This window comes from Spea bombifrons, chromosome 5, assembly GCF_027358695.1.
Source record: "Spea bombifrons isolate aSpeBom1 chromosome 5, aSpeBom1.2.pri, whole genome shotgun sequence".
NCBI lineage: Eukaryota > Metazoa > Chordata > Amphibia > Anura > Pelobatidae > Spea > Spea bombifrons.
Window position 1 is genome coordinate 95,338,025 of NC_071091.1, and position 25,562 is coordinate 95,363,586.

Consider the following 25,562-nt stretch of genomic DNA (forward strand, 5'->3'; position numbering starts at 1 on the left):
AGGTCAACCTCACAAGCTTACGGTCCACAACAGACAATGAAGGCAGGACAATCACAAGTTAGGAAAGAGATAGACAGCTAGCGTCATAGGTGGGGAAAGACCTGGCCAGCCACATACCCAGTATCAATGGATGGCTATTCTCTTGGCTACTTCTGGTAAATGACGGTCATTGATCTGTTTGGTAGATAGGGGTTGACAAGGGTTAACATTTGAGAACCTTGAACCAGTGCTTTTAAAGCTCAACGTCACATTAGTTGACAACCACGATATGGACACATTAAGGACAACAGGATTACATTGAAGTAGAGTCTATAGTATAAGGTGCAGAACATTACCCATAGTTCATTCAGAGATATGTGATCTTTTGTTCAACATATAATCCTCTGTAATCTTAAACTATGAAAAATATAAAGTTGAGACTTTCCCCCCCATCTCTTTGCAAAAGATTCTACTTTTAGTGTATCCAGAATATTTAACATATAACAGAACCAGAATGGCTTTATGTATGTGATCATGGTAGCTGCAATGAAGCGAACAATTCTTAAACAGATCAGAAATGCATTTGTATCTAAAGGTTGTATGAGTACAATCATTTCATTTTCATTATTTATTTTTTCAGTTTAGCTTAGTTATGGAAAAAATCTTTGTTTTATTGCTCCGTGAGTATAATTGTACTGAACACAGAGATGTTTACATGCTGTTCTGACAAGTACAGGCCCTAAATTAGTAATGCAGCACAACGATCTTCATGCTTAAGTAGTTCAGGGTTGCTTTCATAATGAAATCACATGTATATGAAGCAGATGGTTACTTTTTAAGGCAGAACTACTTTTTTTCTATATTCGTTTGCGTGTGTAAGATATACAATGTGTGTGTGTGTATATATATATATATATATATATATATATATCACACACAGCTCAAACGTGACCTGAGTTGACGTTTTACTTTTCTCTAGGTTTTTCCGTGTTTGTCGTGGATGTGCTGATCAAGGCATAAAGTTAAAATTATCTTTTACTTAATGCACAAAAGAGATAATTGGAAAAACTAGATCATGTGGTGGACTTTAGCCCTTTGTATGAGTTCTGAAATACGGTATTCAGATGACCGTATTACAACACATGTATGTGTTTCGAGACTTACACGAACATCCAGCAGTATTTGTACGATGACTAATTACAGTTCTACAGTCTGTGTGTGGCTGAGTTTCCGGATACCGCCTCACTTTAAGTATGTATTGTATAGGGCCAGCTCAGCCCTTTCTTGAAGGAGAAACGCATTGGGGCTTGTTAAAAAGGGGCAATGAAATTAAAATCGAGCAGCCTCACTAAAGAAGAATGCAATGTCTGCAGAATAATGAGTACGGGGATTAACCCAGAAAAGAAAGCACATAGTGTTTCTCTCTTTTGGGTTTTAGGCAAGGAGGAGCTGTGTCTGTATTCTTAGTAAACCCATTGCACACCACTTCAGTATCCGCTATGGGTTTTGCCTGGTTGTATTTCGTATCTAGTGAAATCTTGGTGTCTTTTGGTAATATGAAAAGTTACGGTGCACATCATACTAAATATTAATCCAAATGTAAGATGCCCTGATCTGCATACCATAGGAAAAAATATAGTACCGCACCCCCTTCTTTTGTATTGCGTAATTTAAACTCGTGAATATGTGTGCCAAGTCGTGTTTAAATCCTGCATATAGAAATTAAAAAAAAAAAAAAAAAGGGAGGAAAAGGGAAAAGATAATGTGCAATAACCATTTTACTAAAGCAGCAAAGCCTACTAATGAAATATTTAATGTACCCGACCTATCAAGCCTGAGGCTGAGATGAAGTCTTATTGAATTCATTCTGTAAAATGTCTGTAGTGCAAAAGTTGCTAATATTTTACATTTCTTTAAGCATATGGTGCAGAAGAAGTTTCATATTCTGTATAATTTATGGAGAAATAGATTAAACTGTCTTCAGGTTGTAATTTCACGACTTTTGCCGCTTTCTGTTTAACATAATAAAATATAATAAAAGGAATATTGTGTTTAGCATACAGGTGCTTATCAACCTTACTAATATTATACTGCAGCCATCAGCCACCAACCTACAGATAGATGCGTTGCGTTTTAATGTGCTTTGTTGAGGTTTTAGCGCTATATATAACAATAAATGACAATATTGATTCTTTTAAAGAGTATTTGCTGCGTGTGGCGCTGATTGCCTTTGTTGTATGCCAAAAAAATATGAACTATTTATTTGACTCCTATAACCAACCTATTGCTGACAGAATATAACTAGACCTGAAACAACGAATCGATAAAATCGATAATAATCGATAACGGGAATCGTTGTCGACGATTTCCGTTATCGATTAATCGAGTGATCTATTCATCGTTGGAGTGCTCGGCTCCTTTCACTTACCTCCGCCAGCGTTCCCCCGTTTCTGCTGCAGAGCTCTGTAGTGTCCGTCTGCTTGAAGTTACGTAATGACGGATGTGACGCGCGTGAACGATGAAGATTTGAATAAAGTGTAGCGGTTGAACGTTGTAAGTGGAACGATTCGGTAGCGGAGGTACGTATGGAGAGAGAGAGAGAGAGAGAGAGAGAGAGAGAGAGAGAGAGAGAGAGAGAGAGAGAGAGAGAGAGAGAGAGAGAGAGAGAGAGAGAGAGAGAGAGAGAGAGAGAGAGAGAGAGAGAGAGAGAGAGAGAGAGAGAGAGAGAGAGAGAGAGAGAGAATAAATAAATAAATAAATAAATAAATAAATATGATTGCCGGGTGGGAAACTGATGGGGCAGGGTGGGGGCAGGGCATTTCATTAAATTATTAAATATTGTTTTTTTTATTCGATTAATCGAAAAAATAATCGGCCAACTAATCGATTATTAAAATAATCGTTAGTTGCAGCCCTAAATATTACATTAACGAACTCTCCAAACATTGGCAGTAGAATGGCCTGTACTGCAAAGCTTGGCGACTTCCATGTGTGTTTTCATTGTAACTGCCAGCTGTCCAGCAAGTCGGTTCATCAAATTTCTGCCCTACTAGACCTGCCCTGGTCATCTGTAAGTGTCTAGGGGCAACAACCGCTCATCTGCAAGTGTCAGGCCGCACGATCTTACGGAATGGGGCTGCTGGATGCTGAAGTATGTGGAAATCTCCATCCTTGGTTCCACTACTGAGTTATAAACTGCTTGTGGAGGCAACATTAGCACAAGAACTCTTTGCAGAGAGCTTCAAGAGATGTCTCCACTGCGGAGCAGCCGTACAATGTACAATCAGACAGATGCTAGGAGAACGCCATCGGGGGCCGTATCTTATGGTTGAAGCTAGGCCATTTAGTGAAGGGCTATCTTCCATACAGATTAGCATGACCTGTACTTCTATTAAAATGGAGACTTGCTTTCTCCAACTAAGCTAAGTGAGGAAAATAGCAAAGTCAACCCCAAACTTACACCCCAGGAGATCGTGTCCACATGTTCTTTTTTTTTTTTCTTAAATTATTATAAAACATTTGGCTGAGAAAGATGAATGATAGTATGGTTGCAGGAACTGAGTCGGATGCAAAGGTAAAAGTAATGTGCTCTGGTAACCTTAAGAAATTTAACTACTTGTAATTAAATCTGGCCGTTACTCAATGTAAAGTACAGTAAACCCAGAGAAGCTCTGATGCAGTAACTTGTATGCTTGTTAAAAAAGGGCAATGAAATGAAAATCGAGCAGCCTCGCCAAAGAAGAATGCATGTTAAAGTACTTTGTGAGGACTTTAATGTGCATTCTTGAAAAGGTAAAAAAAAAATGTAAATGAAATAAAGAAATTGAAAAAACATTTTGGGCATGGCAAGTAACAGGGGACACAGAGAAAATGGCCAATGCGTGTGGGAGATTCTGATGAACTCCTCAAAGCCTTTGCAAGGGAACGCTGCGTATATTTTAAGGGTTAGACCACTCAACTAGCATACGCATTAAAGTGCATGTAATGGCTGGAGCGTCCCTTTAACTGGCATATTCGTCTATAAAGTTATGGAAAATGTTGGGCAAAACATAGGGGTTGTGTATAAAAATTTATTCTTACCACCTTAGCAATAGAAGATTTCAGTCAACAGACACATACCATCGGTGGAAAATGTTTTTTTTATACTTAACCCTCAGAATAATTAATTAATTTGGTAAAGAGGTAGAGATGTGTTTCTAATGCCATGTAGTGCTCATATGCATGTTATTTAAAAGTATAAACACCTGGATCACAGTAAATGCAGCTCTATTGCCTATTGAGAATACTATGCTAATGTTCTTTTAAAGGTCAGAATGTCCTTGGGTTACAAATATGTGCCTTCTCTTTACATTAACGTGGAAGCTCGTAACATTTGTTGTGTCATTTTACTAGCCTTTGCTGATGTTGCATCAGTTTTGTTTCAACTGACTGATTAAACATTTAAACAATCATTGCTGTTAGGTTCAGATGCTGTCTTTCACTAAGTCTGATTAATATCTAACTGGTGGAATATGTGAGGATCAGCAGATTTTCTTTGCAGGGAATTTATTTCCGAAGCTGGTGTCTCTTATTTCGGCCGGCCAACAGACGCTTTGCAACCACTGAGTGTGGTCATCGCGTAATGATATTACCAACTAGTTAAATGATGTGGATATGTTTCATATACGCACTTCCACCCCCTCTAATAGCAACCTAACTCTTTGGGGTTAATTCACGAAGGGACATTTTACAGGAGAGTTCTGGTTTCAACTCTTTGGCTTTACTATTCATTATGCGGGGCCATCACTAGCAGGTTTCTCCGAGGGCTGAACTGGCCCTCTATAGTGCATAATTCAATGAGTTGGAGGCACCGAAGAAGTCTTGCTGATTTAACTATACATTGTACAGGCTCTTTGTGCAGCAGAAGCTCAGAGGTTGGACCTTGATTATGTATAGTGAAGTCAAGGAACTGATTCTTGTCAAGCCACAAGGTTGCCCTTTGGAAACCAGGAGATAACTTATTATTTATTGTTTTATATCACTCCAAAGGCTCCAATAAGACCGCTTTTGACTGCGAGGTCTGGGTTAAAATGTGCAAAAAAAAACCCCAAAAAACTATTTTTTTCTTTTTCTTACACATACAGTACATATTAGAATTATGAAAACAATATTTTAGAAGTGGGCTGATTTTAATCTTTAATATAATGGAAGCACATTAGACAATCCTGCTTTCCTTTTACCGTAATGTTTGACTTAATGCTTCTCCTGACACTGCTTGTTGTGCTGTTGCTAGGCAACTTCCAGCTCGTCTCTCATCATTTCACCTTCTCATGACAACATACCATTGAAAGCTTTTGCTGAAAGTCTCTGATCCCTGGGAGCCGGGGGAATGTTGATCTCTCTAGTGACATTTCAAAACATTTCTCCCATGCATTGGAGCCCAAGATTTCCTTGCGGTAGCCTCATTATTAGATGTCGCTGCAGTAAAAGGCCTTTACATTTGTTAAAACGTGAGAAATTATTGCGTACGCTTAAAATGGGTGAAAATTCACTTGATCCATTACTATACACATCTACAAGAAAATTGTAAAATGTATTACAATATTTTCTACCTATAGCTTTATTTTATCAAGTATAAATTATTAATGTGATGGATACAATGAGGGCTGACAACAAATGCGTTATGGGGAATGGACGCTCAGCCGAAGTAACGGGAACAAGCCAAAGGAAGAAATATCATTTCATACACCATTCTTTACATGCATTAGAAGTGCGGGCTATCACTGGGTATGGGTTAAATCTGTCACTTTAGCCCACTTAATAAAGTGTTTAAAATAACAACAGTCTAGTCTTTAAAACCCCCATTTTGCATGACTCCAAATTATTTTCCTGCATGCGATTTGGAGCATGGGTTGTTTAGTTATTGGAGTTATAAAATAGACCCCTGTCTCATTTAAGTCCTGCCCTCGGCTGCTGATTCTCCCACTGATTTTAGTAGACTATATTGGGGGTTCTGCTTAGCATGTAGAAGAAGCCTACCAGGGCATATGCCTTAGTTTCAAGATCGGTAGCTGGCGGGAGGATTAAATGAGACAACTAATACCTGCAAAAAAAACTACCTTTAAAAAAATATTTAGTTTAATGCTTTAAGAAACAAATAATTGCATTTGTCTGCTTCTTTCAACAGGATTTCGTGGACCAAGAGTACCATAAGGAGTAAGATGAAGTTCTTTACTTTGGCAACTGTGTTCTTGTTTTGTGGGCTCCAGCCATGCTTTGGATTGTTCTACAAGCCCAAGACACTTCATCCGGAGAAGTTTGGAGGACTGAAGGAAGAAATAGCAACTTATAAGGATGTTGCCAAGGCTATAATAGACCTTGCGGTTTATGGCAAAGCGCAGAACAGGTCATACAACCGCCTGGCCCAATTTGTAGACACTATTGGTAACAGAATGAGTGGCTCTGAAAGTCTTAAAAATGCCATAAAGTTCATGTACAGCAGACTTCAGGAGGACAAACTGCAAAATGTTTCTTTGGAACCAGTGAAAGTGCCACACTGGGAACGTGGAGAAGAGTCTGCTATGCTGATGGAACCACAGAAGAAAAACATTGCTTTACTGGGACTTGGTGGCAGTATTGGTACCCCACCAGAAGGTATAGTAATATTTTATATGTTCTTCTAAGAATCTAAATACTTGCTATGGTGTAACTGAATAATTGTACCAGTGGTGGCAGTTAGTGTGGCATGGGCTTGAACAGAATGAACGTTAGTTGTTGTTAGTGAATGTTAGAATAATGGTATTTTATGATAAATTGCCTGAGCTGTAATAACTGTAGGTCACTTGTCTGTAGCAGAGGTTTAGGATGACCTTGCACACAGGTCGTGTTTCACCAGACATCCCGCTGGGTCTCTAAATCACTACTTTTACACTAATCTTTTCTTGACTTTTGTAATCCAAACATTTATGTAGCACTTGGTAACACGCTGGAACATACAGAATGAACTAAGTTAATTGTACCTGGCAACCCCATTACAGAAAATTGTGTATTTAAGTACTCTATGAGTACTCTATGCATTCTCTATGCATTCTTCCTGAACAAATGCCTGCACGAATTGTAAGCAATTGTTCATATAGTTCCACGTTAGACAAAGCTCCAGGCCAGCAGAGGTGTAGAATTATGCAACGTTCGATATGGTAGGCAAAATAGCTAATTTGGTAAGGATGATACCTTTATTGGCTAACTGGATTGCATTAGATTGGAATCGTTATAATGCCTGGGTCTCTTCTTCAGGGAAGGTAAACCTAATATAATATGCTATACAATTCAGTTAGCCAATAAATGTATCATCCCTACGAGATTTGCCCTTTGACATTCTAGAAATGTAAAGAAAGGTTCTCAATCACATTGATACTTTTTAGACAGCGGTTCATCTGTATTTTAAATACAATGGACGTTCTAAAACGCACTGCACCATAACGAGTGAGCATTCATATTGTACTTCAACCTACTCGGCGATTAATACTTGACTGAGGAAGTAAAATGTTTACTTTGTGACACATAATATATTGATTATTTTTATTGTACAATCTAGATGTTATATTGGCAGAAAGTAATTTACAAACAAAAATGTTGCAAGTATCAGCTATAAAAAAATGTTTTTTGGGAAAAGGCAAATTTAGAAATAAATCATAGAAAAGCAGCTGGAATTTTCTTTCATCACTCCACAAATGTAGAAAACATTGAAAATGGTTAGAGCGCTAAAAAATAAAATATCTAACATTGTTTTTCCATATTCATAGCAATTGTTAATATTTTATACAATGTAACGCATGCCGCTACCCATGGTTCCTAGAATGCCCTGGAGCAAAAGCCCGACCTGGATCAATGGAAAATAACATAAATATTGGTCTGTTCAGAAGACAATCAAATATAATATTTAATCCCCAGAGCAATCATCTCCTAAATCATTAAATAGAAAATACAAACTATGGTCCTGCAAAAGTTATCACAATGGCTCTCGTAATCTATAACCTAGTTATTTCCTACGCTTCTATATTATAACTGACTTAATCGATAAAAAAATATTGCAGCCTCGGTCAAGAATGCCCTTAATTCTCATTGAGGACCCAGTGGCTTTGAAACTGGTTTCATTCTCTTTTGAGCATGATTAATGACATTTCAGATATTTAATTTGGCAACCACTATTGTGCTGGATCTGCTGATCTGAGGTCTGTTTGTCCCCAAATATTATTCTTGCTACTGCGGTTTGTGATTTAACATTTCTGTACTCGAATTTCCTTAGTTCACCATGTTATCTACACTGCTTTCTAGGAAATCCTTGCTCAAAATGTTCTTTCTTCATTGGGCCATACTTGGCTAGTTGTATCTAAAGTCTTGAGATGGGAAAGTATCCATTTCTACTGTTTTTCATTTTTTTTTATCATTGGTTTTTCACCACTAGCTACCCTTTTTTCGCCCAGTTGGGTACTGTCTAAATATAAAAGTCAGAGAATATTGAAAGTTATACAGAACACAAGAGTTTTAAACAATGTCACTGATTTGCTTTTATCAAATAATGCAATTATTTGCTGTTGTGCACAACATATTTGCGTCTCTAGCAATAATACTAAAGCCCACAGTAATTAAAGAGGAACAGTTTCTCAGTTTTTCAGATTTATATTATCCATCTTCAACACAGCATTTGCCTCCACCAAAGATACCCCCGCAATCCCTGCATTAGAAATATACTAATGTCGCATCTGCTATTACTGAATGAGCACTCACAGCACTCACAGCAGGAGTTCTTCAGCCCTGAATCACCTAACATGGAGTTGAGCTCCAAACCAAGAGGACAGGGACCCAGACGATCCCAGCAGAGAGGAGGTTCAGGTGTAGGCAGGTAAAGTTCAGTACTGAGTATTATAGGCAAAGCATGGAAGGATATAGATATCTGTATAAGTATACTGTAGGCTGGAGTCCCAGATGGGTGACCCAGGTTGCCAGGGGTTAATACAGCCAGGTTCGGTACACTAAATGGGTAGTCATACAAGCCAGAGGTTGGTTCACAGAGCAAGTAGTTAGACAAACCAGGTACATTACACAGGTAGGGCAATACAGTAACAGATTCACAAGGCAGAAGAGTAGTCGGGCAAGAGAAAGGGTCAGTAACAGCAAACACAATCCACAAAGCAGCAACGCAATAGCAGGACCACGACCGGGTATCTGTGTTGAGCAGATTGCCCAGCTTGCCTCACCTCCAGCTGTGTGTTGGGGGGGGGGCTCCTCCTGCATGTCACCAGTGCACCTACAGTGTTCACCTGTTGAGGGTAACTCGTGGATGGGTTTTCATTGAACATTTGCCAAAGCCACGTGTCTAAGCACATACAACAAAGCAAGGAAACACCCATTAAAAGCACCTATCTGAAGCATAAATATTGGGGATTTCATCACACTGTATGGCCATAGATTGCTCAGTCCGTCACTATGTCAAAGCACCCCAATTTTGGCAAGTCCTATCTCATGGTCTCATAGTATCCTGATTTTGTGAGCAGCAGGTGTGGAAGTTGGATTTCATCAGTTTCATGCTGCAATGAATTTCTTTCTTTTTCTGACTTTCTGTCCATTTGCAGTTTATGGTTCTTCGTCCTATATCTGATTTTTGTTTAGCTGATATTAAGTCTTTTTAACTTTTCTACTCTATTAGCAGCTTTGATATGTCAGTCATTTCACTGTGATAAAATCCGATCTGCTTATTTCCCTTTCTTTATTTCTTTTTTCCCCCCAAAGTTCCCTGTAGGCTCTGCGTAAAATGTCAAGAATTTTTTGAAAACTATATTTAGCCATTTTGAATTCTTTAGAGTAATTCCTTTGTGTAAACATTTATTTCTGTTGAAGTGTTAGGTGGTTCAACGTCGTTTCAATCTGTTCATTTTCCGTTGAACTGCTCACAAACATTCCGAGCTTCTGACAGGTTGACGTTATTTTGGACCCATACAAAAATATATTCTTAGTTACAGTGAGAACATGCTTTTTTGAATTCATTTTGTCTATGCCTTTAGTTCATAATCCCAAATCCCATGTTTCAACATGGCAAAGTGGACCAACTTAAATTAAGATACATGATGGGGTTGGAGACCCACTCAAACTGCCCTAAATGCCAAACACCATGTCCACGTCTGTGGTCTTACCGTTTACAGCTAAATTATGGCGACAGGTTTGTGACTACATAATACACACTCTGAAGAACGAGTTCTGACCCTCATTGTCCTGGGGGCTTTTTTGAATTCTTCCCTTGGACTTTGGTTGTCGCGTAAAAGTAAGAGGCATTGACTTTTATTTTGGGGCAATAGATCCAGAAGTAGCCACCTGTAACAGACATGATGTAATCCAGACCTTTTTTTCAAGTGGACTTGATAGATGCCTCATTGCGTATTGCGATCTTGGACAGGCCTACTAAATTGTCCCTTTCGGGTTTCATTTCCGGTGTTGAAGGGCCGATTTCCAGTGTCGTTACACAAGCTGAGGTGCATGTGGTGTCATGCAAAGAAATTCCCCTAAAACGAGCTGGGGTGCAGGCTATTTATCTTTCTGTATAAACATCCGTCAAGTTCTGTTATGTTGCTATGTTTCTGTGTTGTAGTAACAATGCCATCTTCTATTTTATTTTGGTTTTATCTCTACTTAACATGGTTGCAGGGACTACGATGTCTATAACAGTGTATCTGCTGTCATCACTACAGGCCAACGTTACTCTGTTATATAAGATGTGACATTCTTATGTCAATGAGGGCCTCAATGTTTCAGACTATACTGCATTCTTTGACTAATATGGGGTTATACTGCCTACTGATGCACAGATTGCTGTTCCTTTTATCTCCTGGATTGCTTGTTTATGACTGACAATATTCCAGCATATGATGTGTCTTGTAACATCTGTTTCCTTTTTGAAGAATGAAATAAACATCCCAAAAAAAAGGTAGTATTTTTGTAAACTGCTACTCATACAGAGAAACTCACAAAGGAAGTCACATTTATTTCTATTATTAAGGTTTTTTTATATAATAATATTAATATATATTTTAATATAAAATGTGTTTGTTGTATAGTAATAAAAAAGTTGTTTGAAGTATTTCGATTTTTTTTATGTGAGATATATATATAAAATGAGACACAGATTACAAGCACAAGCATAGATTGCAGGTAGGTATAGGTATGTGTCAGAATTCTGGTGGTCAGTACTTGTTTCATAACCTAAGAATCGAAATGCTGCTTTAAAAGTTGAGTGACGTTTTTTTGGAAACCCACTGAAACCAGTCTTGAAACAATGTGCTTAAGAAAGCCTTTTTTAAGTACAATGCAAAAATATGTTGGGCCCAATGCAAGATCTATCAGGGAAAGAAGCTGAAATCACCCTTAAGAGATTTTTGGACATCAGCTCACATGTCCATGTTTCTTGTGTTTAATTCTTATGAATTACACATTTTGTTAATTAGGTGTCAGACATTTAGACCGGTTTTAATGTGATATCTGTTATGATGGTAAAATCTGGCGGATAGACTGACATCCAGTAATTTATAGTATTTTGCAGCAGCCTTAGCTTTTCAGTTTCCTCTGTGTCTGAAATAAACTGGACTCTCAAGGCAGCTCAGTCCCGACTTCAAAGAAATTTTAGTTTCATATGTCTCAAATTAAAGTAACGTCACTAAAATACTCACTAGGTGCACGCAGCAGAAGTGTGTAAATGTAACAAGTGTTTTGCGTGTCTATGAAGGTGGCGCCGGCTATTTGCCCTGAAGGCGATACATTCTCCTGCGCAGCACTGCGCCCATGCGGGATACTCACTGCCACGGAGCTTCAACGATGGCTTGTGTGAGATTTCAAGGATGCAATTGTATGTTTAAAAAAAAAACAAAAAACTAATTTCCATAAGAACTCGGATTTCCCACTTTTGTGGACTAATGTTTAGGGTCACCCAGCAAGTAGTATATGGGCATTCTAATGTAAAAGGTATAATGTGAGATAACAAAGGTCTGTTAAAAGGAAACGTTATGTTTAATATGGAGGAGGTTTAATTGCACCTCCCCCAACACATTAATAAGGTTTTGGTAGCAGTATAAACTGCTTTGTGTGTCCACTACGTAGGAGGTGAGAGTAGGTTCTCACCCTATTGAGAGTGTGCCTTGACGTGGCGGGGGAGCTTAATTATGCTTTGGCCAATTCATATAACCAAAACCTCTCATTTATATTATGTTTATATATTTGTTGCCAACTTTATTAGGGTAAGAAGCGCAGACAGTTTTTGTTTTTTTGTTATGTTTATATTGTTTATTAACCCTTGGTACATATGTATTAGATTAGGGGATGTTTAATAGTAACGTCTTGGAAATACCGTTCACTATTATTCGTGAAAGGTTAAAAATATATATATATATATTTTCAAAAACAATTCAGGATCTGTTCCCTTCCACTTTTCGAAATTGTTATGCTGTAAAATCATACATTAGTCATGCGCAATGGGATATCGTTTTTGTAAAGTTTGGATCCAGAGTGCTAGGTGGTGGACACAGACTCTTGTGTGTAATCTGCCTTCCTTGGAAAACCTAGAGGAAAAAAGTTACTCCCATAAACTTTAGATCTTAACGTTTTGAAACATTGTGGTACAAAATTTATTTTAGCTGTGTGTCACTTCTAATTTGAGTGTAGCATGTTGCTATATATAACCAAAACCAGCAATTTTAGACATTGGTTATCCAAAGTTTTAGAAAAATATATGCAGTATAGAGCTCAACATTTTGACAGTTAAAGAGTTAATAGACTAACAAATGCCTGGGGTGGATTTCTGAAATTTAGCATGCATTGATTGATCTGGCGATGGCTGGTTAGAAGCCGAAGAAGTCTATGGGGGACTGACAGCCGTAGCAGAAACAGAGGCTGTAGCCTGCAGAGTGGATAACCTGTGTAGAAATTCTGCCAAAATTCTGATCTGCAGACTACAACTGGGCAGAATGTACCAAAAGTCAAAGAACAGGCTATGGGGTCAGGACGGGCAGAGTTGAAAACCAGGAAGACCAACAAACTGTAATGCACACCCAACAAACACTAAAAAAGGTTTGCTACATAAGATGGGCATTTGTTCATGGTGGAAGGACCCAAATTGGCTGAAAAGAGACCTATGGCGCAGCATGAAAGTAGATTTCAGATAACTTCAAGGCTCAGTCTCCTTCATCAGTGTCATCTTAGAGAGCTGATGCCTTCTAAGAACCCATCTAAAAATCTGCATTATATTGATTTAATGCTAGATTCGCTAATAAGTTGTTTAAGCTGCTGTGACTTAAATCTAGCTGTGGGATGAGCAAGGAAAAGGAATTCCGCTTAAGAAGAATCCAGCCTTTCTGTTCCTTGCTTGCATGTATTGGGTTCCAAGTTAACAAAAGCAGGATAGTTTAGTCTTCTGGGTTCCTTCCAGAATATACCCTAGGACCCTCCAAAATGACCTTACTTTTTGTGCTTGCTCTGGTGATTACTTGACTCGGTAACACGTTCACTCAGTCTTACACATAAACTATGACCCTCTGAATTAAAAAATCCCTCACATTTTCGTCCAAACCAAAATGCACCCGAATCTTTTTTTGGTCTAATCGCTACTTTATCCGCAGTATATTCACATATGCAAACTAGCAATTTCTTTCTTTTCTGAAGTCTACCTGTTCAACGAAGCAAACAAAATTCACACATATATCATTTTTCTTTCTTCCCAGGCAGATGTTTATTTTACATGTACTGTCCTCTTCTATTTGTTGACTTGTCTTGTTTGAAATGCCTGTGCTTGCGGGATACCAACTTCTCTCACCCTGTAATTAGAATCATCTTTTCATCTGATTGTATAAAATTTTCTTCTGACAGTATTATGTATATTTTTGAAATGGCATGTAGAAGTATAATTTAATAGTTTTTTCCTTAGAACTTTTGTGTAATTATATGTTTCCACTTGCAGTAATTATTTTTCTGTAGTATGGTCTGTGAAAATGAGATATTGACTTAAGTGTTTGAGCCCATTAAGCAGGAATTAAATATAATGCCTAATTCTGCCATGCTCCCCCAAATGTATTTACTGCCTGTGGTAGTCGTCCCTCTAATTAACACATATTGTCCTCAGAATAAAACAAAGGATGGACTGAATGGCCAGAGCTTGTATCTAAGGTGTAGGTACTGTGACAAACCCCTTTTTTATAGCTCAGGGCCAATAAGTCACTTCTTGTGTCTTAAGGCATTTGTTGCAAACTGTCTTTTTATTTATAGGTTAACAAGTACCCCAAAACATAATGAATAAAACCTAGCTCCCAAAGGGATCCCTCTCTGGCCTATATTTTGTTGGCCCAGACTAACCAGCCTTAAACGTCTTTTATCTTAATACCCCATGGCAGAGTCAGCTAAGCCAGGCTTTAGAAAACCTGCCCCAGGCAGCAGACATGGGTCCAGGCAGGTAATGCCACACTTGGCTCGCGGATTCTTCTTTTAGCACAAGAGAAACTTTGTCTTTCTGTCAACAGTCTCCTGCACCTTTTCAAAATCCTCAACTAGATCTGGCTTTTGTACTTTGTAATTTCAGCCTTTTCACTGTGGCGCATTAGCTTACTGTGCTCTCGAACTGTTGCACCCTAAGGATCCATGTATGTGATTTATGCAACTCCTGTTCACAAAATACAGCAAAACATTTCCATTGGGCTGTACAGTTCCACGGTAAATTCTGGATGATTCTGGCATTTAGCCACAACCACTTCCCTCCTAAAGCTCCCGTGTCTGTGAATGAACTAATCCCAAGTGTTCTGGATACAGTTTATGAAGCCCATTAATCACAATAGTTGAGACCTGTGGTCTTGTGCATGTGGATTTGTACGAATTGCAAATGTACAGAATTTTGGGAAATTCAGCGATTAGAATGCAGCCACGAAAACAAGGCCAGGCCCCCCACGAAGCAGAAAGCTCAGAATTTTCATCTGAAATTTGCGGGCCCTTACACTCTCACTCACACGCTCGTTCTCGTTCACTCTCTCTTCTGCATCTTCTTGCTCTTTATCTTCTATCTTCATCCGCATAACCACAGATATAACCTTGCGCAAAATAGTGACATTTGCAGTGATGTCCTCTCCCCTGATTCTCAAATCGGGAGAGAGGATTTCCCCAGAAATGCTGTGATTTTGGAGGAAGCTTACCTTAGGGCAAGATGGCAGCGCATCTGGTGACGTCCTCTCCCACCAAAAGCGCCGCCTTTTTGGTGGAAGTTCACAGCAGGTTATGTCCATGGAGATGCGGATGAAAATAGAAGAAAAGATAAAAGTGAGAAGATGAAGAATAAGAAGAAGTGTATGTAATTGGCAGAGAAGGTAGGGAAACAATCAGAGAGTGTGAACGTGGGCACCGGGCAACAAATTTTATTCCTGAATTAAGAATACCCTAGATTTACATCCGAAATGAATGGGTAGAAAACATAGTTCGTTCCCCGAAAATGAATGGCCTGCAAACTAACCGAAAAATTTGTCCTAACTTGGCTCATTTGCATATTTCTAATTCCTGGGTACATGGTATCATTCTTACTTGATTTCTGGTTGCTTTACCTTCAGCACAAATGTTATGACATATTTTTTGCCCACCTTCTAAAAGTATGCAACAAGATTGTTTTTTGATGCTCTAGAATTATTTATTCAATTCAAATAAAAAAACTATCTTGGAAATTTGATGGACACATTTTTACATTAATAGCTACCATTTTTTTAAGCATGGTCTAATGCTGATACTTTCTGTATTATTACCATTATATGTAAAACACAAAACAATGTTTTATTACATCTCTCCAGACATTATCCAGGTAACAGTGCACCCATTCCATGGGTGTTCACATTTAACTGTCAAGCATATAATTTTGTTTCAAAAATATTCTTTACTGATTTAATGGGAATCCCATCTGTTTCTGGCAAGAGATTGATTTGGCAAATGTCATTTACTGGCACTTTTCAGTAACAGATCTTTTACAAGATGAAGAATGCTTCAGTGACTTTCAATAAAACATTCATCTTATACGGGCCTGTTAAATCAGACCAATCTGTTTTGTTATTGAACAATTATTTTATGCAGACGGTGGATAACTAGGTACTTTTCTCTTTAAAAGAAACACACGTTGTTTGCAGTATTGGAGTTGCACTTAACCCTGCCGAATTCTATCCAAATCCTTATTTATGTATTTATATTTTTATGTACTTGTGTCAAACCATGATACAACTAATTAACATTTATTTAAGTTTTAATAACTGTACCATGACTATGCTGAAAGTAATATGCCTAGTGAAGGGTGACTGGGGATAGTGAGGCAGCCCTGGCACTTTAAGGCCAGTGGCAGACTAATGACACACGCATGGCCGTAAACATCAGGCCGCATGTTAAAGTTTGATGCTCAGCATGGCTGAGCATATCCGGCTGCTGGCCGCACACTACATCGCTCACTCTTCTGCTGGAGTGGCAGATCGTGTATGGATAAATATCGGGCAGTGGCCCACCAAGCATTTGCCCAGTGTGCCAGACGGCCAGCCCAAAGAAGCAAAAACAGGATTAATCCCCCGTAGTCACAGAATATCAAAGCATGGATGGTAACACAAGGTGCATTTAAGTAAAACACCAAAGTCAGATACTTCTTGTGAGATACTAGTTTAGTAACTATTGACGTTAGGCGCCATCCACGTCCCCTGTAAGCGGTCACAGTGGCTGTCCTGTTCCCTGTGATTGTATAGGAACAGTAGGATATGCTCATCACTATATTGATAAGATTAACTTATCCCTGAACATTCACAAGAGATCTTGATAACATTTTGGTTGACTAACGTTTTATATATAATAACGTCATATTTTAACATTGAGTATTATATGCTTAAATTTACAAGGATGCAATTGCTGTTTTCTTTGTACCATTTTGCTTTTTTCTGTTTTCTTTTAACAGGCAACAAACGATAGCAGTAACAGGCAGAGCAGCTGGAAGGGCTAAGCTACTTATTCACAAATGATTCTGCCGCTTGTATATTTCCCCCAGAGTTTATAACATTAACAGTATGACATCGGAGGATATTATTATGTTAACCAAATGGAGTCGTAGGGTGGCATATTATGTTGTGCTCTAAGCTTCTTCCTCTTATTTTTCATACAGTATTATATATTGTGCCTAAAAGGTATGTTCCCTTTGAGCTTAAGCTGAAAAAGAAAGTAGAAATCTGTTATACTTCTCTAAATGAAGAAAATGCTTTTCATCTTAATTTTCGAAAACCAATTTTTATCATTTTAAACAGATGTATTTAATGGAACCCGGTATAAACTGTAACGTGTCCCTGATAAGTCTTTATCCGTGATATTTTCACTTGATAAAGAGATGAAGGAAAAAGTACAAACCCCTGGGTTTCTACTCACGCCACACCACGCATTATTAGTAGGTTTATTTTTGTCTAGGGATTTTTTAATACAAAAAAAAACATATTTAGCCTATAACCCTGAACAATGTATAGAACATTATGTAGGTTTGACTACTCTCTTATTTCATTAACGGTGTATCTTGTGAAAGTTACTACACTATAGGTGTGGTATACTTTTGTTGTTGTTTTATTGTATTTGTTGTGCGATTACACAGATGCTATTTTTTTCTGTTTATTCTAATATTGTTATCGCCAACAACCTAGCTCAGCGTAAATAGAGTTTTATTTGTATATGTAAAAAGTAGGTCAGTTGCACTTCTTGAAAGGTTGCATCACCGTAGCATCTTATGGAATGTTTTTGATGAGTGTTCCATTTTCTTGGTTGCTGTCGGCTGTTTTCAAGCTTTATGCCAGAATCACTTTTTTATGTATAATATTCTAATGCCCACAAATTACCCTAAAAATCAACCAATATACTGTACAATAAACAAAGAATGAAGGCGTTGCATTAAAAAACAACTCACTTTAAATATTAGAAAGTGTTAAGGAACAGTCTAGTCACCAAAAATCTCTCATTTTATATTTAATGCATGTTAATTAATTTTGTATGGACTCTGCATCCATATTAGAGAATGCATTGTTTAGTTATTGGAGTTGATGAGATTCCCTTGGCAGCCTCTACTAAGTCATTATTTTTGCACATGGTCAGTAGTCACTTAAAAAGCAGCCAATCACATGTATGCTGGTAAAACAATCAATGTTCAAATACCATGCATGTGATTGGCTGCCACTGCTCCTGCTGATGTTCCTACTGTGGTATGCTTCCTGTTTTCAGTAAAGGCCGCAGGGGAGGGATTAAATGAGGCATAAGTCTCATTTCTAGTCTCTAGTAACTAAACAATTTGCATGCACTGGAGTCTATGCAAAACATTCCAATAATGCATTTAACGTGATCTTTTAATATTATTAAGAGCCACATGAAGATTGCAACTGTTTTTGTAGATGTTGGGTAGGTGATCGTGTGAATACCAATCCAGTTACACTTTACATTTTTTTTTTAGAAGGCTATTTTTAACCAGTCTAATTTGCATGACAAACATATGCAAAATCTGCACAAATTCTTACTACTGTTTCCAGAGATCAGTTCCGTGCAGTCTTTTTTATATTAAAATTTATTGAAGGGTTACAATCACTCATGCAAGAAAGCGCCGCCACAAAGTTATTTGCTTCCATTGATGAGCAATCACTAGCATATTGCATGTCATTACATTTCTTAGTATGGTGCCTGGGCTGAGTATTGGGCTAAATGAGAAGCCTGCGCTTTCCCTCTTTCATTTGTTATGAGAAATGATATGAAATGTAGATTGCGGTGCCAGCCTGCTGGGACATTGGGCTTCTAATGGAATATGAAATTTGTAGCTATCTGGCTGTATTTCCAGTGGCTTGATTCCAGGCTCCCAAATTATCCTGTCGTTGGGACATTCCTAAGGTAGAATATTGAACGGGTTGTTCATTAAAAGCAGCTGCAACCTATCAGCACATTTACCTACATGCCAAGGATAACTTCAGTTTAATTTGTACGCCGCTCATTGGTCTTCATGCTTTGGCTGGAGGAGAGATTACGCTCCATAAACATACCGATGTAATACACGGGCATTGTTTATTTTGCTAACAGGCATGATGTAAGTGGAAGAATAGCAAATGACTATAATAATTTTCGTGATGAATTACAGGTATTCTTTGCGGAATTGTCCTCCTTGCAAACATGCATGTTATGTGGTGTTTTACTTTGGTCGGACAGATTGTTATTGTTTCAGTTCGCCTGTTTTTGCTAAATACTTGTGAATCCAGTGTTTAGTTTAGCAATGAGATCCCAAAGGGGAAATTGGGCTGTAACTTAAAGATGCTGTTCTACTAAAACCTTAATTTCACTCTCTAGGATATTAAGCAAGTAATCATTGTAAGATCAGTCATTTTATTCTTTGCTCTAATGGTTTAATCGCATATAAATAACACACAGGCTTCTAAGAAGCTTTTTTCTTTAGTGTTTATGGCAACAACCAACAGCCTCTGCCACAAGACGATTAGGAGTCCCTAGTAATTTTATAAATGAGCTCCAATTTGACATGATTACAGAACAGATTGGGCATTTAGCTATACTAGGAATTGTGTTTGTAATTTTGCATTTAGTTATGAGTTAGTGTTAAATTCAGCAGAGTAAGTATAACAGCACCTATAAGTCCAATAATAACTTTCTACATTCTGATGCCGCTTAGACTCGATTATATATGTAGATTTTTGGAAGAACGAGTTTCTTGTTTACACATTTACAATCTTAAAGTGCTTGCGCTGGCAAAAGTCCTTGCTAGTTATCTTGCTTAGACATGTTCCTACAGGTGACTAAGACCTTGACCTACTTTTTATAAGTAGGTGTAGTTACTCTATATGTACCTGATTTGGGCTGGCAGTACCTGTTGTCAGTAAATGTTTAGCATCTGTAGACTGGATCTGTCTCATGAATTGTAGCTGTTTCCCAGTCCTCTATGGCAATCATTTTGAAGACCGGTTAACCTTCCGCAAGCTGGCACTGCCTGTCTCAGCTCCCATATGGGAATTTCTGGGACAGATTTCCTCGGAGTTATATGTCCGATCTGTGACCCAGAATAAAAGAATTGCAGGGACTGGTACAATATGTCTTGTGCCGCTAGTATACTTGTACAAACTAATATGTATAAAATAAATGCATCCAACCAAGCTTGCTAAATGAAACCAAAGTCCCCGCCATCTTTGTATCCTAAATTCCAGTAGGAGCATTACTTCTCTTTCCCCTCTGAGAACTGAGTATAATTTTGCCACATACAGTTGTACATTGTATGGATTTTTGCTTTTCGAGACCTAGAAATAAGAGGCACAGACATGCAAACGGACACATGGCTAAAGACATATCTACAGACGCTAATACAAAAAAAGAAGATGACAAGACACGAGAGGTGCAGCATCAAAACAGTGGGGCGCCATCACACATACAGACAGCGGCAACCCGAGTCATTCTCAGGGCGATGGGTGATTTACTCGCTGGAAAAGAAGCTCATCAGAGTACAATTTTAGATATGATCCATTACCTTGCCACTAATAACCAGTATGGTTTTATTCTTGAAAGGACAACATTCTTTAAGAATCTCTACAACGTATACATGTTTTAATTTTAGTATGTCCCCTTTAATTAAATGGAACACTTCAAGGCCTAATGCTTTTTGAGAGTATGTAACTCAGTAAAAGGCACAAAAGCGTGGCGAGGCAAGCCTGTTAATACGATACAGAATCAAGATTTTCTGCATTTTGGGCATTAAATTAACATGCTCAAAATCCCCAAAGAAACCATATTTTCATGTAACAAACCAGCCAGATCACGACAGTACCGCCTGACAGATCTTCTAACATAAATCACTGTAAACTGTAAATAGAAACTAGCAGGCTTGAATCTCATGTGAGTCCCAGCGGCAGAAGTATGCAGCTTGTATAACAGGTGAGAAATTGAAAAGGAGATACATTTCCCACATCGCTGTGCCTTATGAAAGTAATCAACAGATAGAGATGCTTTTCTTACCACTTCCAGGGCCTGCTGCTTCTTTACAGAAGAAAATGCAAATGAAAATGATCTGCTATGTAAGATGAGCAGATATCGTAAGATAAATTCTCTGTATGTTCTCCATGGGAAGCATAATGTCTGTGATACAAACCGTGTAATTACTCAATACCTGTAACTAATATTCTGCTGGAAGAGGAATGTGATTTTATCTTGGAATGGGATTTAGTCAAAGTCCCTAGTAGGGACTTGAGCTTTGACTGCTGAGCAAGAAAAACCGAAGACAGTCTTGATTATAGAAACAGATGCCACCGGTTTATTGGTATTTGGTGAAAGAAAGACGTGTCTAATCTAGAACTTACACAAGCACACAAATGTCATTTCTCTTCCCAACGCTGAAGTACAGAGCTGCATACAATGGCATGGCTCAGTTTGCTACATCAGTATTAGCTGTAATACCATAAATACCATAGTCTAATATAACGGTGCAAAGAATGCTATTTACCATTCTGTTAGAAGTCCTGGTCTAGAAATCAGTAGAAACAGTCACCTTCTTGCATTACAGATAAAAAATCCATGAAACTCTAATAAAATATAGCATCTCAGGCCAGTTAGCCCATGCAATACCTTTATAGAAGCCTCTACGTGCAATCATATCCTCTGCCTAGGCTGAAATATATATTATAATAAATATGGAAAATATGTAGTGTCAAAGTGTGCGGATCTAATTTGTGCTTTATTAGTGTAACTATCCGTCTCCCCAACATACCCCTCTCTCATTTATCTGATGCGATGTCACCAGATGATTGGTTTGGAATTCCCAAACAAAAACAGGCTTCTACGTTCCACTTATTCCATTTAATTAGTCATCATTTTAATATCTGTTAATCTAATTGAAAATTCTAGTGATTACTGCGAGTGGCTTGGATATCTTCAATATCTGGAAACTATAATTAGGGCAAAACTTTAAATAAAGAATTTAGGCCAGGATTTGGAAGTTCCACATACTAGGAATGTTCTTCGTAGTACATTGTTATGGATGCACCTTGAGGCTCATAAGCTCCTCGTAACAGAGTAAATTGTCATCTGTTTGGAGTCAATAATAGCAAAGTAATAGTAGATATTGCTTTACATGAAAGCTTGTGGGGTAGTTCTGAGGTGGTCAAAGTAAAGTATATCGTACCTATGATAGTAAAGAACTATGGAAAGTGTAAAAGTCTGTTCACCAAGCCCAAATTGTCCTAAACTGTCCCACCCTGACTGGTCCGCGGCTACACAGCCTCATACTCGGCTCTGAAAACTAGAACAAGAAGCTTTGGGTGAGATTAACAAACGGTTGTCAGAGAAGCTGGACAATATTGCGCCAGATTCTTATATATATTTCATATGTATTGAGACAGCTATGTTGAGGCGATGCAACGAAGCAAGTGGTTTTCTTTTTAATTATATAAAGTTCTAGTTAGTACTATAGCGATTGGATGTTTGTAGCAGGCTGGCACTTTTGTTGCTACTCTGCTAATTCTGTTGGATTTTATCATCACAAGTGAAAATTACTGTCACCTGCCACACTATATAAATTACATTACAAATCACTCCCTTTGTCTACAATCTACAAGCTTTTTATTCCTAAGAATGTTTACTGTACTGTGTAGAAACAATGCATCTGCTAGCCAGCTAAACTAATGGGCGCCAATGTAATTTGGCAAAAAATAAAGGAAGAAAAGTAATACCTTTTTTAATGGTAAGTACCAGCTTTCAGAACATTCAGGGTAAATAAAGGACCTTGATGTCCTACAAACATACAGTCATGATCCTTTGATTTAGCCATTAATGGCTTCACCGTCTCCGTAATTGTAATTTCTTTATTATAAAACTAATTGTGACTCAGATAACTTAATCTTTTTACTGTTGCTATACCTTTTTGCTGTCTAATTGATTAAATTTGTATATTTCATTTTATTTTTGTCCTTGCGTGGATTGACACCCTGTCTTTAAAATGCTGTGTTGCCCAGAAATGTTTTTCTAAATGAAGTTTGCAATCCGAGTAAAAACATATCAGTTTTTGTGCAATGATATTTTCTGCTGCACTCCATAGTATGAAAGGAACCCTAACACGATTGTTTTTCCTTTTGTTTATTTCATTATATTTCCAGGAATACGTGCTGAAGTCATTGTGGTGTCGTCTTTCACAGAACTACACAACAGAGCCAAAGAAGCTAAAGGGAAGATTGTTGTTTACAACCAACCCTTTGTGAGCTACGGAGAAACTGTTCAATACAGAGCATATGGTGCATCTGAAGCTGCTAAAGTTGGCGCTGTGGCTTCATTGATTAGGTCAATTACACCCTTTTCTGTTTATAGGTAAGGCTACTTAATCAGAATAAAGTTATGGTTTGTAGATTCTGATGTGTCCACAAAATGTGGACTTTGAGTGTGTACTTATGGACCATATATAATTTAGGATGCCTTTTTTAGTGGACCAACAAATTCAGAGACCAAGATGAAGACTGCAGAAGTCTCCTAGAAAAAATAGAATAATAATAAAACAGAATTTGATGGCAGATTGTTTTTGTCCAATCTAGTCTGCCCATTTTCCCTGCTGGTAAAGCTCAAATCTTATTTGGCCCTGTGGTTTTTCAGGATGGCCTTATGCCTATGCCATGTATGCCATGAAATTCATCTGATGTAATAGAATAGCAGTCAGTGATGTTGCTGGCTATGAGGATTGTCACAAATGTTTATCAGAAGTGTCATGGTGAAAGCAAGCCACATATGGACAAAAGTATTGGGACACACCTCTTAATTATTTAGTTCAGACCTGTTGCCACATGGATATAAAATCAAGCACCTAGCCATGCGGTCTGCATTTACAAACATTTGTGAAAAATGGGTCGTTCCGAAGAGCTCAGTGAATTGAAGCGCGGTACTGTGATAGGACGCTAGATATTCCACGGCCAACTGTATTATTGGAAAGTGGAAGCGTTTAGGAACAGCAGAAACTCAGCCATGAAGTGAAAGACGACGAGGGGTCACCGAGTGCTGAGGCGCATGATGCATAAAAATCGCCAACGGTCTGCTGATTCCATAGCTGAAGAATTCCAAACGTCCACTGGCATTAATATCAGCACAAAAACTGTGCGGCTGGAGCTTTAAGTAAACAGCTGCATGCAAGCCTCACATCACCAAGTACAATGCCAAGTGTTGGATTGAATAGTGTAAAGCATGGCGCAGCTGGACGCTGAAGCAGTGGAAACGTGTTCTGTGGAGGGACGAATAACGCTTCTCTGGCAGTCTAATGGGCAAGTCTGGGTTTGGCGGATGCTAGGAGAACTGACTACATTGTGCCAACTGTAAGGTTTGATGGAGGAGGGATAATAGTATGGGACTGGTTTTCAGGAGTTAGGCCCAGTAAAGGGAGATTGTAATGCTTCAACATACCAAGACATTCTGAAAAATGCTATGCTTCCAACTTTGTGGGAACAGTTTGAGGAAGGCCCTTTTTGTATTCCAGCAATAATGGGGCCCAGTACACAAAACAAGGTCCAACAAAGACATGGTTGGATGAGTTTGATGTGGAAGAACTTGACCAGCCGCACAGAGCCCTGACCTCAACCCCATTGAACACCTTCGGCATGAACTGGAACTGAGATTGTGCACCAGGCCTTCTCATCCAACATCAGTGTCTGACCTCACAAATGCTCTACTGGATGACTGGGCAAAAATTCCCACAGAAACACCCAACAATCTTGTGGAAAGCCTTCCCAGGAGAGTGGAAGCTGTTATAGCTGCAAAAGGGGAACGGGGACCAAATCCATATTAATGTATTTAGAATGCAATGTCATCAAAGTCCCTGTTGGTGTAATGGTCAGGCGTCACAATACTTTTGTCCATAAAGTGTATATGCAATATACAACTGCATGTGCTTGGAAGAGACATAGAATAATGTATACAATTATATAAATATATATATATATATATATATATATATATATATATATACACATAATTTTTTTATTATAATTTGCCAATTTATCAAGTGCCATCCTGTTCCAAAAGCTGTACTGTGGGTGGATGTATGTTACTTGATAAAACTTTCATAACTTTAATATGTTTTTATTTTAAATGGACTGTAGAAGTTGGTAATACCCTTTAGGGGTCCAACATAGTCGACAAGTTAAATGTTGAGACATGTAAGTGCTTCGAGGCCATTGTTTAATATACATTATAAATAGGCCTCAAAAGTAGATGGGGAAAATCTGCTGTGGAGGAGCCACCGGTCGCGCACAGAGGTTGAGCCCTAGGGCTATTATGGAACATAGCAAAGATAGCAAGGGCAAAGGTGAGCATTGTGCCTGAAGATCCAGAATACGTGCTGAGGTTCATTAGTGAGGAGACAAATCCAAAGAGCAGTTCAGTAGAATAGTCAAGAAGCAACCACAGTGGATGCACAGGTTAGCAGAAGGAACTAGGAATCTCACAGAGTAAACGAGCAATCTAAGAAATATGAGTTTCAGACGTTCTACAGCTTGCTGACTTCATTTGTTGATTTCTTCCTTTATTTGGTA

The 25,562-nt window shown here is 38.3% G+C and overlaps 1 protein-coding gene across 1 annotated transcript in view; it reads left to right on the top strand.

Annotated features, from left to right (window-relative positions):
• The window catches only part of CPQ (carboxypeptidase Q), a 129,040-nt gene that overhangs the window by 15,825 nt on the left and 87,653 nt on the right, over positions 1-25,562 (top strand). The window contains exons 3-4 of the mRNA XM_053467199.1: positions 6,146-6,612; positions 23,151-23,358. Coding sequence (XP_053323174.1) covers positions 6,180-6,612; positions 23,151-23,358 — 641 coding nt within the window. The 5' untranslated portion in view covers positions 6,146-6,179. The remainder of the gene's footprint in view (positions 1-6,145; positions 6,613-23,150; positions 23,359-25,562) is intronic.